General features: G+C 33.9%; 2 protein-coding genes across 2 annotated transcripts; both read left to right on the top strand.

Moving 5' to 3' along the window:
* The first annotated feature begins 199 nt into the window (after positions 1 to 199).
* Positions 200 to 6,830, top strand: LOC110454870. The gene is made up of 5 exons (XM_021504622.1): positions 200 to 306; positions 2,701 to 2,749; positions 4,789 to 4,984; positions 6,077 to 6,165; positions 6,649 to 6,830. The coding sequence occupies exons 1-5, from the start codon at positions 295 to 297 to the stop codon at positions 6,765 to 6,767; spliced, it is 465 nt and encodes a 154-aa protein (XP_021360297.1). The 5' UTR covers positions 200 to 294; the 3' UTR covers positions 6,768 to 6,830.
* Positions 6,831 to 10,757: 3,927 nt separating this feature from the next.
* LOC110454851 lies at positions 10,758 to 14,811 on the top strand. The gene is made up of 5 exons (XM_021504599.1): positions 10,758 to 10,855; positions 11,267 to 11,324; positions 12,635 to 12,812; positions 13,324 to 13,409; positions 13,886 to 14,811. The coding sequence occupies exons 1-5, from the start codon at positions 10,853 to 10,855 to the stop codon at positions 14,002 to 14,004; spliced, it is 444 nt and encodes a 147-aa protein (XP_021360274.1). The 5' UTR covers positions 10,758 to 10,852; the 3' UTR covers positions 14,005 to 14,811.
* The last annotated feature ends 1,002 nt before the right edge of the window (positions 14,812 to 15,813 follow it).

The following is a 15,813-nucleotide window of genomic DNA, read 5'->3' as shown; positions in this document are numbered from 1 at the left end:
TAAAAAATCAAAACGCTTTTAAAATGACAAAATGTTATGTGTTTTTTAAAGAATCATCTGTCAACTCTTATAAGAATCAATTTTAGGATTGATATATTACTACCAATTATTCATTGGTAACTAATCGTGTTGTCAATGATATTGACCAACAGCACGTACAAGTGGTATTAATTGCTACAACATGTTACAAAGCATCCCCTATAAATTTAGATGTTTACATCCACTGCGCAATTCAATTTTGCATTTCACACTATATGATTCGCAATAACCAGTTGTATTCATCCATAAGTCGCCATGCAGTACAAGGTGAGTGATATCTTAGAATTTTTATATTGACGTCAAAAGATTATTTTTTGAGAGATATCTTAAAGGTTTGTCATTTTTTCATATTTTCAAGAGACGTAACCACAGCGGTCACGTGTTGGTACAGAAAGCGCTTTATCTCTCGGTCGCTGTTTATGTCTTTCGTAAATGAAATTTCGTCCAGAGATATTAACGCTGGGATATATTTTTTGAGTTGATATTGCGGTATATTTTGTCCTGGTGTGAATATGCTGTTGATTACCTTGTCCTGGTGCTTTAACGTGGCGGTACGTTTCAATCTTGAAGTATATTTTGTCCTTGTGAGTTGACATTGTTATATATATTTTGTGTTGGTGTGATGATGCTGTTGAAGACCTTGTCCTGGTGTTTTAACGTTGCGGTACGTTTCAATCTTGAAGGATAGTTTGTCCTTGTGAGTTGACATTGTTATATATATTTTGTGTTGGTGTTATGATGCTGTTGAAGACCTGGTCTTGGGCCTTGTGCTTTTACGTTGCGGTACGTTTCAATCTTGAAATATATTTTGTCTTTGAGAATTGACATTGTGGTATATTTTGTCCTTGTGAGTTGACATTGTGGTATATTTTGTCCTGGTGTGAATATGCTGATGATTACCTTGTCCTGGTGCTTTAACGTTGCGGTACGTTTCAATCTTGAAGTATATTTTGTCCTTGTGAGTTGACATTGTGATATATATTTTGTGTTTGTGTGATGATGCTGTTGAAGACCTTGTCCTGGTGCTTTAACGTTGCGGTACGTTTCAATCTTGAGGTATCTTTTGTCCCTATGTGCAGATATCCGCTTTATTTTGGCCGTATGTGTTGACGCTGTTTAATATTTTGTCATGGTGTGTATTGGTGTAATGGTATACAAACATTTGGTATATTTTTTTATCCTATTCTGTATAACATTTGATAAGTTTCTGTGCTTGTGTATTAACGCTGTGGTATTTTATGTGGTGGTGTGATGATGCTGTTGGATACCTTGTCTTGGAGTGTGAACGTTTCGGTACGTTTGTTTCTTGTGCTTTTCTGTTCCTAATTGTTGATATCCACTTAAGTTTGGCCGTGTGGTTTGCCGCTGTTAAATGTTTTGTGAGGTTATGGTACTGTGCTATACTTTTTATCCTTATATGTAAACCATTTGGTAAGTCCATGTGTTTATGTGACGTTATGGTTTACTTTGTGGTGATGTTTTGACACTATTGTTTACTAATTTTATTTTTCATCAAAATAATAATAATGATATACAACATGTGTATAGCGCCCTATACAATTTGATACAACTAAAAAGGCATACAATCACCATTACCCGTTAAGCAAGAAGATAAGCATCTCAATGTGCATATAAATGAATAAATAAAGGGTGGTATGTACATATACATGACGTCTGTGCAAAGAGCCTAGAATGCAGAGACCAATAGGTTTGAGAGTCATGTTTAAGAATAGTCAGTTTGTACGAGGGTTCAGTGTCTGAGAGACATGAGGGGGTATATAATTAATTAATATTTTAGGCAATTTTAGAAGAGAGGTGTTGTTATAATTAGACATTTATGATGACGTTAATTATGGCGTAGCATGTATGCTGACAATATCTTGCGAGATCTTAAGTTGTTGTTTATCAGAATCTGCATAATGAAATATTTTAGTTGAATAGATATAACGTGTTTACTAATCCACACATATTAATTATGTTTGACTAATAGAATCATCCACTATCTTGAGGGTATGATAGAGAAATCTTCAACCATGCTGGCATTTGTGGTTGTTTAATCCAAGGGATAGACAACCAGATGATAACCACCAGTGTTGGAAATTTCTCTTTAACACTCTCAAGGTAGGGGATGGCTATGTTTCCGGTTTTCAATCCTGTGTTTGAAAACAACAGGTTTCAGCTGATTTTGGCGTCATGTCTAATTTTTCCCGTGACGCCATAGTATATATTTTGTCACGTGCTATCTGTCATACCCTAGGGAATGACAGGGAAATCGTACCCTGTATGCTGACAGAAAAGTCATACCTTGGTGTGGTGACCGAAATATCATACCTTGGTGTAGTGACAGAAATATCATACCTTGGTGTGGTGACAGAAATATCATACCTTGGTGTGGTGACAGAAATATCATACCTTTATGGCCTGAAAGAAAAATCATGTCTTAAGGGGTGACAGAGAAATCATATTCAAAGGGGTGACAGAAAAATCCTCAACTGATAAACCGCGAGATAATTCTGTGAATATTGGGAGGATTATACATAATAAAAATCATCCTCCAGCTGCGTGATGTCGTCGAAGTGGAGAGGATAATGAAAAAAGACCCAGCAAACATGGCAATAATGGGACCATTGCCCTTATAAGCGATTTACTTATCTTTTCTAGGCAGCCTCTCTTTTACTGTTTGCTGCTCTATGTGTGACTACGAAATCAGGTATGTGTGTAGGGGATAAGGTAACTAACAATGACACGTATGATATCGTTTTATATGTAATTCATAGTGATAATAGACGCACGTGTTATCAACAAATTGACAGAAACTAGTGCTTTATATGTATATTATATTGACAGTAACATGCCCATCGTATTACCCTTGTATATTATATTGACAGTAACATGTTCGTTGTATTACCTTTGTATATCATATTGATAGTGAAATATCCATTGTATTATCTTTGTATATCATATTGACAATAACATATCTATATTATCATCTTTTATATCCTATTGACAGTTACATGCCCATTGTATTATCTTGTATATCATATTGACAGTAGCATGTCCATTGTACTATCTTGTATATCATATTGACAGTAACATCTCCATTGTATTATCTTGTATATCATATTGTCAGTTACATGTCCATTGTATTATCTTGTATATCATATTGTCAGTTACATGTCCATTGTATTATCTTGTATGTATATTGACAGTTACATGTCCGTTGTATTATCTTGTATATCATATTGACAGTAACATCTCCATTGTATTATCTTGTATATCATATTGACAGTTACATGTCCATTGTATTATCTTGTATCTATATTGACAGTTACATGTCCGTTGTATTATCTTGTATATCATATTGACAGTTACATGTCCATTGTTTTATCTTGTATATCATATTGACATTTACATGTCCATTGTATTATCTTGTATATCATATTGTCAGTTACATGTCCATTGTATTATCTTGTATATCTTATTGACAGTTACATGTCCATTGTATTATCTTGTATCTATAATGACAGTTACATGTCCGTTGTATTATCTTGTATATCACATTGACAGTTACATGTCCATTGTATTATCTTATATCTATATTGACAGTTACATGTCCGTTGTATTATCTTGTATATCATATTCACAGTTACATGTCCATTGTATTATCTTGTGTATATATTTACAGTAACATGTCCATTGTATTATCTTGTATATCATATTTACAGTTACATGTCCATTGTATTATCTTGTATATCAGATTGACAGTAACATGTCCATTGTATTATCTTGTATATCATATTGTCAGTTACATGTCCATTGTATTATCTTGTATCTATAATGACAGTTACATGTCCGTTGTATTATCTTGTATATCATATTAACAGTTACATGTCCATTGTATTATCTTGTATCTATAATGACAGTTACATGTCCGTTGTATTATCTTGTATATCATATTGACAGCTACATGTCCATTGTATTATCTTGTGTATATATTGACATCTACATGTCCATTGTATTACCTTTGTATATCATATTGACAGTTACATGTCCATTGTATTATTTTTGTATATCAAATTGACAGTGACATATCCATTGTATTACCTTTGTATATCATATTGACAGTTACATGTCCATTGTATTATCTTGTATATTATATTGACAGTTACATGTCCATGGTATTATCTTGTGTATATATTGACAGTTACATGTCCATTGTATTATCTTGTATATCATATTGACATCTACATGTCCATTGTTTTATCTTGTATATCATATTGACAGTTACATGTCCATTGTATTATCTTGAATATCATATTGACAGTTCCATGTCCATTGTATTATTTTTGTATATCAAATTGACAGTGACATATCCATTGTATTACCTTTGTATATCATATTGACGGTAACATGTCCATTGTATTACCTTTGTATATCATATTGACAGTAACATGTCCATTGTATTATCTTGTATAACATATTGACAGTAAATTATTTTATCGCAATATATGAAAAGTCAGTATCATAAACTCTTATATCACATTGACAGTCACATGCATATATTTTGACACCAACAATCAAATTGACAAAATTCTGTTCAATTCATATATTTCCTATTGGTCAAGAACCAAGTTACATGCATGCAAATTATGTTTGTCCACACCACCAATGACACTGCAAACATTCCGTTCATTACCTTTTAATAATCGTTTACTGTCACATCATAAAATAACTTTCATCAATTCATAGATTCAGATATAGATACAGATGATTGTGATATCAGTCGAAGTATGCAGGGAAAATGGACTGTTCTGTCGGATGATTTACAAAATACGAATGACACAGTTGTGGTGGATGGAAACAACATTGAGGTGACCACAGACTGGGTCACAAGAGCATTCAAGTGTATCGATAAAGGACTTTTCTACGGCGAGTACCTTTGGATGTAAGTAAAGGAACGAATACATCTCAAAATAATCAAACGAAGAGCTTCTACAAATTTCAAATGTCTGCTTTATTTGTTGTATCTAAGCTTGTCCTTTTCGCTTTTACCTTTGTATGTAAGTAAAGTCACGAATTAGTATCAACATATTCAAACGAAGAGCTTTTGCAAATTCAGTTTCAAATGTCTGCTTTATTGCAGTTGGCTGTTTTCACTCTTGTCTGTTTCTCTTTTGCTTTTGGATGTAAGTAAAGGAACGAATAAGTCTCAAAATATTCAAAAGATGAGCTTCTACTAATTCAATTTAAAATGTCTGCATTACTTGCTGTTTTCAAGCTTGTCTGTGTTTGTTTACCTTTTGACTTACGTAAAGGAACGACGAATAAGTCTCACAATATTCAAATTACAGCTTTTACAGTATCAGTTTAAATTTCTGCTTTACCTACTGCTCTTACGCTTGCCAAGTTCTGCTTTATTTGCAAGCTGCAAAAATCGTGTAAAAGAAAGGTACGTCATACATCATTAACACTAAAAAAATAACAAAAAATGAAACGCTCAATTATCGCTTCGTAAAATATTGCGAAATGATCTACCATAACAATGATTTCCTTCCAAGATAAATGCTGAAAGACTACTAAGGAGTCATTCATCTAACACTGACCTATATTAAGGACTTCCCACCCTTCGTAATACACATGTTTTTCCTATAGTAAGAAAATGTTTATTTAAACCTGTTTCGCAGTTTTTACCATTCGTTTGATTGGCTTAAATATCTTGTATGACAATGTAACAATGCTGTATTGGTGATGTTTGGTATGAAACAAAGTATTCAGTTATTTTACTTTAATAAAAGTGTCATTCAACAGCGACATATACCAACATAAAGTCAGTTTTCGTGTCGTAAGTACCGTGTCGCTTCCTGACCTATGTTAGATTTCAGCTAAGAGTGAAGATGTCAAAATGGTGTGATGATAACTAATCTTATGGAGAAAAAAATGTATTGCATCAGAGTGTTGGCCAATGCTTTGTGAAATATTAAACGTGTCATATCTTTACGTTATAATTAACTCACAATAACTGTAATGCTGTTTTCAGAAGCAATGACATTCCTGATAATTTTCTGTGTGTGCTCAAGACTGATGTTGGCAGAAATATATTTCAAAGGATGATTAAAACACATACTGGTAAGTTTCAATCTCTGATCTCGATAGAAACAGTTCCTGCTCTCGTGTACATTTGCATAGAACTTTCATTTAACATATCAATTTATTCGAAAAGAATTTCCCGAAGAGTAACAACATAAATCACATTAAAAGAGAATACGTCAGTTTTGAACTTCATATATAAGATGAACAATTTTATACTATAGCAAATGAAATGTATGACGATTTCATAACCAATAAGAAAAAATGAAATAAAGACACAAATATACCCCAGCTTCAACAAACAAATATGAGAGTTTCTTGACAATATATGGATATTTATTTCCTTAATAAACAAAGTTGCTTCTTCAAGTATTTCGCATGTTCTCTTTTTGAGATAAACTGGTTAGATATGTTTTTGGGTACAGATCGAGGCAAATCTTTTAAATAGACAAATCAATAATGCATTTTTACCTGTACAAAATGGCTTCCTCCGTGTTATGATACCCATAATTATTTTTCCAGGCAATTTCAACCCGGAAGAAATCCCCGAAAAGACAGATCACGAATATTTAAATTTGTGTTCAGATGAGTTTGTGAGCGGAGGGCTAAAACTGAAGAGGGGAAATAAGAATCACCGATAAAATGAAATAGATAAAGATATCATTGCCTGTTTTCGAAATTAAAATGCAAGGCATCAAGAAAGATTAATGAGTTTGTTTGTTTAATACTAATTCTTCATCATTCATGAAGCGTGCTGTGTTCACCGACACTACACAGTTTAGTATTTATGTTCTGTCAAACTTTTTGATACTACTGGTTCCAAAATCCGCATTTCTCAATCAAAATTGGCAGACTATCGTACATACATGTATGTCGTCACTACAAAACCTCGATGTGAAATGTGTAATTTAAGTGACTATAGATGCAGAATTCCACAATAGTTTTGTGTACAGGTCTATAAAGCAGAGGTACAGTATGGGGAAACCGGGCGTCACATCTGAGCAGTCACCAGATAGATTTACCTTTACCTGTTTAATACGGCAATTCAAAAAATTCATCTAACTTCACTATGCCAGGTGGTCTTTGTTTCCTATAATGAAATTTCAGGAGTATATACAATAAATTACCCTAAATTTCTCACCATGTATATCAGAGACTTGGTTAAATTCTTAATGTCCATAAAGGGTTTTATGCTGGAACGTTCAGACAGAGAAGATGGTCAATGTCATCGAGGAGTGTGTAAAACTATGTAAAATCCAGCATCCCATTCACTAGAAGACGTGATATTGAATCTGCCAAAATGGAAACCCTTTGTCTTGAACTCAAGTTTAAAATTGTTCAGCAACATTGTTGACGAACAAGCACCCTTTTGCATACGTCGAGTTAAAAAGGCTTCTCAGTCAAACTGGATGACCGACGACATCATTCAGGGAATGCGCATTAGAGACCATTTTAAATCGGCTCGTTACATTAACTATTACCGTAAATTCACGAGGCCAAAACGACATACTTTCAGTCCTTAACAGTCCAAGTAAATTTGTGAGGGAACTTGCTCCAAAAAAGTGTACCTCTACACCAAACATGAAACATATGGCAAACAGTAAAACATTTGATAAAACTGAAATCGACGAAAGTTTTAATGCTTACTGATTCCTCTCTTAAATTACAAACCAACCCCAATCAAGTAAGAACCGGGGTTTAGACAATAAAATGTTAATAAATACAGATAAATCAAATTGTATGCTTATATCTACAAAACAAAAGATCACTCTTTAAACAACACAGATCTTGACCAGGTTCAGTCTGCTAAGTTGCTTGGTGTAAAGGTTGACAAAAGTGTAAGTAGGGAAGACCATGTTAACTACTTGTTGGGGAAAAAAATAGAGGCTTAGGTTTGTTGAGAAGAATTAAAAGGTAACTTCCAACTAGTGCCAGAATAATTATCATTAGTATATAAAGCATTTTTTAAATGTGAATATGTTTCAATAATTAAATATAAAGTGTATCTCCTGACAGTGCCTGCCTGTTTCAGTTAACGTTTCAGCTAATTAAATATAAAGTGTATCTCCTTACAGTGCCTGCCTGTTTCAGTTAACGTTTCAGCTAATTAAATATAAAGTGTATCTCCTTACAGTGCCTGCCTGTTTCAGTTAACGTTTCAGCTAATTAAATATAAAGTGTATCTCCTTACAGTGCCTGCCTGTTTCAGTTAACGTTTCAGCTAATTAAATATAAAGTGTATCTCCTTACAGTGCCTGCCTGTTTCAGTTAACGTTTCAGCTAATTAAATATAAAGTGTATCTCCTTACAGTGCCTGCCTGTTTCAGTTAACGTTTCAGCTAATTAAATATAAAGTGTATCTCCTTACAGTGCCTGCCTGTTTCAGTTAACGTTTCAGCTAATTAAATATAAAGTGTATCTCCTTACAGTGCCTGCCTGTTTCAGTTAACGTTTCAGCTAATTAAATATAAAGTGTATCTCCTTACAGTGCCTGCCTGTTTCAGTTAACGTTTCAGCTAATTAAATATAAAGTGTATCTCCTTACAGTGCCTGCCTGTTTCAGTTAACGTTTCAGCTAATTAAATATAAAGTGTATCTCCTTACAGTGCCTGCCTGTTTCAGTTAACGTTTCAGCTAATTAAATATAAAGTGTATCTCCTTACAGTGCCTGCCTGTTTCAGTTAACGTTTCAGCTAATTAAATATAAAGTGTATCTCCTTACAGTGCCTGCCTGTTTCAGTTAACGTTTCAGCTAATTAAATATAAAGTGTATCTCCTTACAGTGCCTGCCTGTTTCAGTTAACGTTTCAGCTAATTGAATATCTATACAAGCCTACGTCAACATCAACACAAATGATAAAACTCCAGTTTCTGTTAAAATCATCACATTGTTTCGACATACTATAGAGACATAAAAACCAACATTAATACACACCAAAAACAATGTCCGCGAACTTGTTACTTAATACAACAGTAGAGAGTATATCAGCCTTCTCGCTAACCGTCGTGAGTTCGAGCCGTGATTATAAGAATTCTCTTCTATTACGTCTGGGGTGTTCAAGTCTACTAAGGAATATACCATACTATAGATACTCAACATGGTAACAAGCCATTCCGTTAGCTACCATCATCTTTCTAGAATGGAGATTTGAAAAGTTTTACCTACCAATCAATCTGATGTCCCTAATAGCAAATTATTTACGTCACACATTTTATGTATAACACGACGTAAATGTCCTACTTTGCCTGCGGTTCTCAATACTTACCGGCACATCGGGACAATATGGTACACACATATTGTGCGGCGACAGATTGACAAAGGTTTATATAACTACCACATTTACCCCTCGGGGTTTCCTTGATTGAACGTTCACTTGAATTGTATAAGCTGAAAAGAGCGGTGATATGTGTAGAACAATGTCAACAGAAATGTATTTATGTTTAAAATTCATGATCACGATCCTCTGATCAAGCACACAAACCGCTGCATTCCTATAATAACCTTAACTTTGTTATGAGAAAAGAAGCATTTTAACGGAAGGTTTTACATAAATGTACATATAAACCTGCTCATCAAAGGAAAGCTATCTGAATAGTTGCTGCATTGTTGCCTCTGTTGAAATGACCTGTTGTCCACTTTCACTTTTTAGAATGACAATGTGATTTATTTTTATATGTATTATTTCGGCTCTGTGCGAGAAAAATGTTGCAGGCACAATATGCGTTACTAAGTATGCAACAATACATTCATGCTGTTTTTATACTAATTGATCAGACAGTATTAGTTAATCAAAATTTATGTAAATTGTTAGATTAAAGGTACGTCACTAGATGTATCAAGTACACTTGTACATGTATTAAATTATTCAGTGATTGTATCTGATATAAAATAATCATTGGATATACAAAAGAAAGGAAACACCCTTTTGAGCAAGCCAAACAAAGTCAATATTTTTACATTTAGGACGCATCATGACCTTTATCCATTTAGGACGCATCATGACCTGTATCCATTTAGGACGCATCATGACCTGTATCCATTTAGGACGCATCAGCAGGTTTTTAACCTAAAATAGGTTAAAAGTGTACAAATCTAAAGGAAAATACACTAAAAGAGAACGAATTGGTTGTAAAATCTGCTGGTAACTATTATGGGATAACATATAAATCGACGTACATACCGTAGACCATATAAGTTATTATGATACACGGATACAGGTACTGTATAAGACTATAGCATCATCATATATTCCATCAACGGCAACGCCCAATATTATATCAACGTCATGTATTTTTCTAACTAAATTTAAGGTACCACTATATGAGATGTGATTCCTTTTAAAACATAAAAAAACTACCCAACAAAATATTGAGGAACAATGCTCTTGTACTCCCTGTCTGGTAACTGCTTGGGATACTATAGTCTTTAATAATACATAACTCACACATCTACGGTGTCAACAAATATCATCTAGAATGTGTACTAGGTTATATTAATGTCAAAGATCCTCAAGCGTTTCTACTAGGTAGCACTTATTTCATTATAAGAATATACTTGAAATCGCTGGTGGCTATTTTTCATGACCTATGATTGACCTGTTCAATGTGTGGTGACCATATGGATAACAGATGCTGCTGCAGCTGATCGCTATATAAAGGCGGATGTTTTGTACATACAAAGCAGATACTTATTGGTAACTGTTCCTCGACTTTTCAACACGTCACCATGGTAAGTAAAGAGTGCCAATAGTACTACTTATACCATTGACCTAATTGATAATTCAAATACTGTAAACTTAAAGCTAGTGTTATCTTTATGAAATTATAGTTCGTCTCTGTTTTTCAATGTTGTTTTACTTTGTATGTCAGTTTATTTGACGAGTGAAATATAATTGTGACTTTGTCCAGGCACCATACATTTTTATCGCGTTTTTATTGATAATGAAATATGCTTTATTATATAAAATCTACAAGTTCGCAAGTTTTTGTTGATTTTACTTCTTTTGCAAACAGATGAATAACTCCGTCCAGCAAAACAAATGCGAATAATTAGAGAGGCTGTTATTTTCTATTATATCAAAAGTACAATGGGCCTTTATTTATTCGTAAGTAACTATCATTTTTTCCCATTTTTTTTCAGTTTCAAGCGCAATTGTTTATGCTGTTTAGTATGGCGGTGTTATCGACGACGGTCTATGGTGAGTAACTAACATTTAGTCTAAGCTATTAAAGTTTTCTTGACAGGATGTTATATACGCACAAGGGTTCAAACTTACAGGTAGTGAGGTTAATCAAAAGCACTCACTATGTTGTCGGAATGCTTGACATAGTGTTATACTTCTTTACTAAAATACTCGGATATGTAACGATTCTATTTCGTCATATGTCAAAATAATATCGATAATAATATAGCTAAAATAAGGAATTCAAGTTACTGTTACTTAGCCTGGAATAACTGTTGATATAACAGTACGGCATGATTGATGGACTCATTCTCCCCAAAAAAATAAGGATATATTTTTTATATGAAGATATGCATACATTTTAAGCAGAAAATTAAGGCAGAGTTGTCCCCGCTCAAGGTCATTTTGCCAGAGGATCCATATGTTCTTGAAAACCTAGGTTGAATAGTCATTTCGGTAACTTTGTGATTCATTAGATTAAATGGCAAGAATAGATGTTTCACTGCAATTGAAAGGAGCGGATCGGGGTTGGACGGGAATGAACGCAGAATGTAAAAGGAACTACACTTTTGTTATTGTTGGGGAGAGTTTCAATATACACAAAATACATAACGTCTTCTTACAAGGTATCCCCATTGATTAAATAATACTAAGAAAGGTATAATGTATCTCTTCTCTATTCTCAAAATAAAATGAAGGGGTGAATTTTATTGACAAAAATGTGAACAAAATAAAATAACATACATGTCCCAGCTGACGGTCATTTCTTCCAATATAATTTTAGGATTCATGTGTTCTTAATACCCTTGTTCGAATAGTAATTCATGTAGACGTATGTTGTATTTATTTGCTTGCCCCTTTAACATTGATTTATTGATTTTATTAGAATTAGACGGGATGATCCATATTCATATTATCGATGGAGAACATATACCGACCGAAATAATTCATAAAAAATGCCAAAGTTAAAGATGAACATAACACAAACACGTGCAGCTTATTTAAATGATATTGATAACAGATACAGTATGCTAAATTTGATCACATTGCATCATCCAGCTGTTTGGTCCCTTTAGGATTCATTGGTGATGTTAGGGGCAAAAAATCTTGGCAATCAAAATTGGTTGAAAATTATTCTTGAAACAGAAAGGGAAGTGCATAAGAATTGTAATTATAATAATTTTAAATTTAAGAAAGAAGTACTGGTTTATTTCAAATTACTTAAGGGGTTAAGTACGCATAGTAATTACTGTGGTTTTCAAGATCACGACTTACTTCAGACATCTTCAGACATTTTATTATTAACTTTTTGTTGGTGCATTTAGGTTCCTGCAATATTGGTGACAGATACGGAGGGGATTGGGACGGTGTGCAGGACCATACACACAGAACGGACGACAGTATAGAGATAGAGGGGTCGGAAGTCATTGGAACTTTAAATGACGTCACAAACGTGTACAAGTGTGAGGAATCTGATGAATACTATATGTTTTTCTTGTTGTTGTAAGTAATATTTTTTATATAATCGGTGGTTAATGTACCCTGTCTCTTTATTCACCAATAATTAATTATAAAAATCAATAACTAACTGGCGTTTTGACAAAACAAAAACCCATATCTAACTGTAATGCAATTAACCATGATCAAAAAGAAAAAAATCGAAACTAATTTTTCAAGAAAAGATTGAAATTATTTATTCAGAATTTGTAAAAGATATTTTGGTTGCATAATTTTTTATGAACTTTTCATACCGTGGAGATGTAGTTTCAGTGTGGCTTTTCAGTTTACTTATAAAAACTTATTCACCTGTTTCCAGTAGGCAAATCTGTTGCACAACAGAAGTTCGATTTTTAACAATTTTTCAGATTATTGCGCATGCAGTCAACAAATTGGCTATATTCTGACTTAGGGCGCTATATTCTGACATATTGGCAGAAATCAAACTGTACTTTAACCATTGTAAACAATGAAAATACGTCACATATGTTAGCATTTCATATATTCGTATTGACAGAACACCTGATAGGTCTGGCTATAACTGTATGGGGTTCCACGCAATGGCAGACTCCATGGTTCAATATACTGTTGTCACCAAGAACGGTAAGTCTTATATTTCAACTTTACACATAATGAAAGGTTTACGCTGATTTCGTATAACTATTGTAAAATGATTTTCGTTTACCATTTTCCTGTTGTTGTAAAATAAAATATGGTTAAACATGATTAGATATATTAGGCAAAATGCAAAACCAACAAAACAAAAACGACTTCTTCACAACACAGAACCTGGTGGAAGTATGATACACGGATTAACAATAATGCTTTTGATACGCTCCAAAGTGTGTTGTATTTGTATGAAGTATGCTGGTACCATGAATAATCATTTTGTTTTCCCAACCGTTAAATATAACGAAAAAATCTGCGAGAATCCATGTTAAACCAGGGATGTGATAAAAAGCGAAAATAGTGTATGAGTCGGTGATTCAGTATACCATAGCAATATGAACTGCAATATACCCGGACTCAATACTGATATTGTCTCTCCAATACCCTATAGCATATTGTCTTCATTACAGGATCGTTTGAGCCAATCAAGGTACCAGCAGGAGTCAAGTCCACCTTAGAAAATCTCTGTGCAAATGGAAACAACTACGCAATGGAGGCTGTCATTGATATTGCAAGACGTCTAGACTGATCTAAACTGAATATGCTGCATGTTTTGTATTAATGATTTTCATATCAATTTCCTACTTATAGATTCAATCATATGTGGGTATGTGGGAGAAGGAATTTCTACCCGAGGGTGCAGAATTTAGGTCTGAGCCCAACTTATCCACCCGAGGGTAGAATTACCCTATTTCATATACCTAAATAATGATTGACACTTTTTCTCTCACCTCTTACACGTGAAATTGTTAAAAAAATGATTATGACAGCGAGAATGCAACAATAAAGTAGAATATCTAGAAATCGTACAATGAAAATATTTAGAAAGAGCTGTGATAATATGGTATACCGAATAATTCAAAAGGGTTTGAAACGTTTCACATCAAGTTTGTTTAAAAAAAAAAATCCTTTAGGCGAGTCAGATACTGATTGTGTTTTGCAGGTGATTATTCTTCCGTTGACCAAAATGTCAATTAATGACGTCACTAATTGCATCAAAATGACGTTACGTTTTAGAACATTAGTCAGTATGATACTGAGCACTTTGAAATCAAATGTTTGTTTTTATGCACTCTTTAGTCAAGAATTAGAAATAAGTTTTCAAATCTGGAACACGTTGTACATCTATGTGAAAAAGAGTTATATAAAACGGGTGTTCCACGTGGTATATGTGTATCTGGTATACGCCGAGGTGGGAGAAAACGCTGATACATATATGTGCATGTATAAAAAGATGTATACATACATCGATATTATATATGTGTGTACAAGTTGAATAATGCGATGTGTAAACAATAAAACGATGAAAATAAACAATCCATCAAAACTTCCCCAATGCTGTCTTCTTTACCTCATTTATGCAACACACAGCAATAGCATAATAAACAAGAGAAAAATAAATAGATCAAATAAGATAAGGGAGCTCATCAAAACTCAGCCATTGACGATTTAACATTTGGCTAATATACATTAAAAAACATTTAAGAGAGTTCATTAAAAGAAAGCCGCTTGGAGGGCATTCATCATTGTGTTAAGAAATCTTCATCCTCGATATCCAGGGGTCACGCTTACTTTCGATCTCTCCTTCCTGGAATATGTCATAGCAAAATCAATATGCGCAGTACCTTTTGGACGAGACGAGAAGACCAATTTGATCGAGTGCCGCTCCTTTGTAATCTTCAAAGGACAGGTATCAGCCTAGTGATTGGTCAGTTCTTTTTAATCGAGACCAATCAAATAGCTAGCCGCGTGTCTTTAAATTTATTATGACATATTCCAGGGGTGCGGAGAGCGAAAGTAAGCGTAACCCCTTGATATTGAGGGTGGGAAAGCTTATACTTGGCACCATGACTCACTGTCATTATTGTGATAAATGGTACCTCCATCAGCTACAGAAACTAGGTTATAGCGCCGTGTGTTGTTCCTCTGGTACAGCAGTGAGGACTGTGTTCCAGTCAGACAGCGCGGGGCCTCGTTTAGCAAGCATGCCCCCTAATAGCCTAGACCTCTCTCCAACAGAATAATTATGTGACACGTTAAAAAGAAGGATAAGATATAGGACGATTCATCCGTTAAGCATCGGTATGTTGGCGTTGCTGTTGCATGTTGAATATAGAACAGCTTTTTCGTAATTCAACCATAAAAAGAGTCCACGCAGTTCTTTGGAAATACACTCGCTATCGATTGGTTTAAAACGCCATTTGTTTTTTAAATGACTACTTAAGGAATCAAAATCAAATTTGAATGACGAGTTTGTCATGACATGAAATGAGCGAATCTTTTTGATACAATCAAGGTTTGTCCTCTTATGTGAGTATTCGTTTATCATTTAGCTTGC

This window comes from Mizuhopecten yessoensis, unplaced genomic scaffold (genome assembly GCF_002113885.1).
Source record: "Mizuhopecten yessoensis strain PY_sf001 unplaced genomic scaffold, ASM211388v2 scaffold8071, whole genome shotgun sequence".
Taxonomy (NCBI): domain Eukaryota; kingdom Metazoa; phylum Mollusca; class Bivalvia; order Pectinida; family Pectinidae; genus Mizuhopecten; species Mizuhopecten yessoensis.
The sequence above is the reverse complement of the archived record's forward strand: the minus strand, read 5'-3'. Positions and strand labels throughout refer to the sequence as shown.

What these genes read in the sequence shown, in the direction of transcription:
- LOC110454870 (XM_021504622.1), top strand. An exon ending in ATGTGTGACTACGAAATCAG is followed by an intron (nt 2,750 to 4,788) that starts GTATGTGTGTAG and finishes ATCAATTCATAG; the next exon opens with ATTCAGATATAGATACAGAT. An exon ending in GATGATTAAAACACATACTG is followed by an intron (nt 6,166 to 6,648) that starts GTAAGTTTCAAT and finishes TTATTTTTCCAG; the next exon opens with GCAATTTCAACCCGGAAGAA.
- LOC110454851 (XM_021504599.1), top strand. An exon ending in TATATGTTTTTCTTGTTGTT is followed by an intron (nt 12,813 to 13,323) that starts GTAAGTAATATT and finishes TCGTATTGACAG; the next exon opens with AACACCTGATAGGTCTGGCT. An exon ending in TACTGTTGTCACCAAGAACG is followed by an intron (nt 13,410 to 13,885) that starts GTAAGTCTTATA and finishes TCTTCATTACAG; the next exon opens with GATCGTTTGAGCCAATCAAG.